At 43.2% G+C, this 4,154-nt stretch overlaps 1 protein-coding gene across 1 annotated transcript in view; it reads left to right on the top strand.

The window, feature by feature from the left end:
* The first annotated feature begins 392 nt into the window (after positions 1 to 392).
* LOC123132580 (outer envelope protein 80, chloroplastic) overlaps positions 393 to 4,154 on the top strand; it is a 7,072-nt gene continuing 3,310 nt past the window's right edge. Inside the window, exons 1-8 of the mRNA XM_044552406.1 lie at positions 393 to 1,031; positions 1,120 to 1,213; positions 1,888 to 1,970; positions 2,544 to 2,641; positions 2,751 to 2,820; positions 3,390 to 3,483; positions 3,569 to 3,650; positions 3,834 to 3,869. Of these exons, the coding sequence (XP_044408341.1) occupies positions 552 to 1,031; positions 1,120 to 1,213; positions 1,888 to 1,970; positions 2,544 to 2,641; positions 2,751 to 2,820; positions 3,390 to 3,483; positions 3,569 to 3,650; positions 3,834 to 3,869 (1,037 nt within the window). The 5' untranslated portion in view covers positions 393 to 551. The remainder of the gene's footprint in view (positions 1,032 to 1,119; positions 1,214 to 1,887; positions 1,971 to 2,543; positions 2,642 to 2,750; positions 2,821 to 3,389; positions 3,484 to 3,568; positions 3,651 to 3,833; positions 3,870 to 4,154) is intronic.

The following is a 4,154-nucleotide window of genomic DNA, read 5'->3' as shown; positions in this document are numbered from 1 at the left end:
CCTCCGTTCCAAAATAGATGACTTAACTTTCTACTAAGTTTAATACAAAGTTAATGTAAAGTTGAGTCATCTATTTTAGAACGGAGGGAGTATTTCATAGCTTGTGATTTTCCGCTTGTTAGATTTGAACATTGCAATAGGGAAGCAAATAAGGTGGCTCATGAAATTGCTAGGCTAGCGAAATTTTCAGTTATTATTGACTGGTTTGAGGAGCCTGTGAGGGACATTGTACATTTACTTATTGACGATGTAACAATTGTTTCTAATAAATAAAGTACATGTTTATTTAAAAAAAAACAGCCAACGGATCAGATGCACGCACAGGCTTCACCGAACGGATCACAGGAGGACATCGAACGGCTGCCGTTGCACCATCAGCAAGCCGTCCACTCCGGAGCACAGCTCGCCAGTCGCCGCCACTACGCCTCCGTCCCCCGATCAGCCATGGCGGGTGAAACCCTCGCGGCCTCCCCCGCCTCGTCACCAAAACCCTAAACCCTATCCCACCGCCGAACCCCGCCACCGTAGTCCACACGTCCGGCGCGGCGGCCATGGGGCCTCGTCGAGACGGCGTCCGCTTCATCTCCTCCGGCGTCAAGCTCCCGCGCGCCTCCCCGGCCCCGGCGCATGCCCTGCTCTCCGCCGCGCTACCCCCGTTCGCGCACATCGGCCGGGCCATCAACGCCGCGGCCCGCCGCGTCGCCGCTTCGTTCCCCCGCGTCCCAGCCGCGCGGGCCGAGACGCCGGCCGCGCCGTTGCCGCGGAGGCACGGGAAGGACAGCGGCGGGGCCGGGGGCGAGGAGCGGGTTCTAATCAGCGAGGTGGCGGTGCGCGGAAAGGACGGGGAGCCCCTGGAGAGGCCCGAGCTGGAGGAGGCGGCCGCCGGGGCCCTGCGAGCGTGCCGCCCCAACGCGGCGCTTACGGTGAGGGAGGTGCAGGAGGATGTGCACCGCGTGGTGGAGAGCGGCCTCTTCCGCTCCTGCATGCCCGTTGCCGTCGACACCCGCGACGGCATTCGCCTCGTCTTTGAGGTCAGGATTTTGCCTGTTCCCCAATCCCTTTCCCATGGCTTATTTTTGGAGTTGAAGGTTGCGACATTCGGGATGTTCTGTTGTTTAGGTGGAGCCGAACCAGGACTTCCACGGGCTGGTCTGTGAGGGTGCCAACATGCTGCCTTCCAAGTTCCTAGATGACTCATTTCGCGACCACCATGGTACTTGTTCTCATGTTTAAGAGTCTGTTACGTTAGATATGGTTATTCATTTGTGTAACTAAGTGTGTTGATTTACTTTGCACAGTGCTACATGAACCAACACTGCATGTTAGCTTTAGGTCATTTAAGTATGTAAATTTGTCTGGCACAGAAATATCTAGAATGCATAAGAGAATTACCACCACCGCACATATTTTATCACCTTTTTTGAGTTTTTGGTCCTATTATGATACCACTAGATTGAACTGTGCAGCAATTGAAGCATGCCTTTTATGTGGATTCACATGGTTCTTTTTCTTGGTTTAGTTCTAATCGTAAGACCTGTTTTTCCACACTGCATAGAAATCTATGGTAAAAATAGGTCCATCTACAGTGACATAATCTCTCGGTATCCTTTCTTTATAGAGAAATGATGTAAAACTACTGAATTAGGAACTGAGCGGACCTCAGTTTGGTGGGGGAGTGGGTGTACAATTCTCCAACTTTGGTTCAAGTCCTCTCCACTTGAATTTGGGGTGTATATTTCTTCTTTAACAGAACATGTAGTTTCTCCTGCATGCTTCTTCAAATTTTATTTCTTTAGAAGAAAGAGAAATGTTTTTTTAATCTTAGTCTACTTTTATTAGCTTCTAAGATTTGTTCTTGAGACCTGTGTTTTGTGTTACATTATGCAGGTAAAATAATCAACATAAGACATTTAGATCAAGTGATTAAGTCCATTAATGGATGGTATCAGGAGCGCGGTCTTACTGGCATGGTAGGTGGGAAAAATAATTAGTATAATCCATGTTCTACCATTGTGCATAATATTTTGTTTTCTTCTATTTGGTGATGTGTTGGAATTTTTTTGAGAAGATTGCTGAACAATAGGCATCTGCTGCGCTTCTCTTAAGGAACAAGTAAATATGCTTTATATCTTCTTGGCCTTCTAGAGGCCTAGTACCACAAGACTTGAGTTGTCAATTTCTGGTTTTTTAATGCACTTGCATCATTTACATCTCACCTGTCACCAGTTCCAAATTGGTTGGGCATACAACATAGTTCTGTTTTACCGTGTTGTTTGTTACTTCCTGAATCCTGCTATGTATATAGAACTTCATTGTCGCTATGCTTTTGATTGTACATGTTCTTTAATTGTAACAAACTAGAAACATGACATGAGAAAAATGTGAATGTGTGGGAGTTGATAACCTGTTAGTTGTGTCTGGTAAGCATTTAGGTGCCTACCATTTTTTTTGGTAAAAAGCAACATCGTTTACAGTTTTAACAAGTAAAAGAATATCTTATTGCTATAATGGTAAATCAATGAAGGCGCTTGATTTGATTTCAGGTTTCGTATGCTGAGATCCTTTCTGGAGGAATTCTAAGGCTACAAGTTTCTGAAGCTGAGGTTAATAATATCAATATTCGCTTTCTGGACAGAAGAACGTGAGAATCATAGCTTGACTTAGTGAGATTCTCTCTGCTGATTACTGTTTTATGGCATGTATTATTCTGATCATTTGTATATTCTTTCTGTTTCCATCTCTATCACTAGTGGTGAACCAACTACTGGAAAAACAAAACCAGAAACCATACTCCAGCAGCTTACCACCAAGAAGGGTCAGGTCAGAGCATTTTAGAAGTTACTTGCTGTATTTGTTTTAATCTACTTTGGACACACTATTGATGATATTCAACAACAACAACAACAACAAAAGCCTTTAGTCCCAAACAAGTTGGGGTAGGCTAGAGGTGAAACCCATAAGATCTCACAACCGCTCATGGTTCTGGCACATGGATAGCAAGCTTCCACGCACCCCTGTCCATGGCTAGTTCTCTGTCGATACTCCAGTCCTTTAGATCCCTATTGATGACATTCATGAATGTTTATTTTCCTCGGTGCACAATTTTACATGGAATGATTTTATGAACAGTTCTCATTTCACACTTGGTGATACGGTGATGTGCGTTTAAGTATTGTTAGTGTGGTGTGGAAGTTGCTATGCAAATACCATGACCAATGCCTACTATTGTTAGAAGGATGTCAACAATAATATCAAGTATGGTCGGAATCGGATCATGCTTGTATAGTTTTTGTGTATGTAGGCTTGGTTTGATGACAATTTGCAACTGCTGTCCTGTAGCCTTGATGTTGTAACGGACATCTTATCTGTCTTATTAATGATGAAAATAGGCATACAATAGAGCACAAGTGAAAAGAGATGTTGAAACAATACTCACTATGGGAATTATGGAGGATGTCACAATAATTCCGCAGCCCGTGGGAGGTGAAGCTAATTTATACTTCCCATTTTCTTGAAGCTGGTCTACATTTTCTCAAGTACCTGTGCTCTTATCTATGGTCTTGTGCAGATTCTAATAAAGTGGATCTTGTCATGAATCTTGTCGAACGCAAATCTGGTGGTTTCTCTGCTGGTGGTGGCATTTCGAGTGGGTTAGTGCTGTTTATTTAGTGAACCCAATTGAGTGAATTGTATGCTTTCATAAAGTATGTTTCTTAACCAGTAAGGTGCTGAGGTGCTTTGTTATGTACTGGATTTCAAATACCATATATAGCCTATATGCAAATTATATTTGAAATTTTAGGCTTAACATATATCATGCTGTTTTTGTGCAGGATAACAAATGGGCCTCTTTCTGGATTGATTGGCAGGTCAGTACATTCTTCAGTAAATAACATCTTATTTTCTCTGGAATGGAATGTACTTTCTTTAATTATATAATAATATTGCCATGGTAATATTTTAGAGATAACGTTTCTTAAGCTCGAACTGGGCTTTGGGCCTTCCTAAAATAAAAGTCCAAGAAGCAACCTGACATATAACCTGTGGATAATTAACTATGGGCTTACTTAAAAAATTATCAGTTAGAAAGGGGCGTGTGCTCATGAGTTGAGCTATTCTCAAGCCCCACCATCACATTGCATTATTATTATTTT

Source organism: Triticum aestivum, chromosome 6A, assembly GCF_018294505.1.
Source record: "Triticum aestivum cultivar Chinese Spring chromosome 6A, IWGSC CS RefSeq v2.1, whole genome shotgun sequence".
Taxonomy (NCBI): Eukaryota; Viridiplantae; Streptophyta; class Magnoliopsida; order Poales; family Poaceae; genus Triticum; species Triticum aestivum.
Note: the sequence above shows the minus strand (reverse complement) of the source record. Positions and strands in the feature narration are given on the sequence as shown.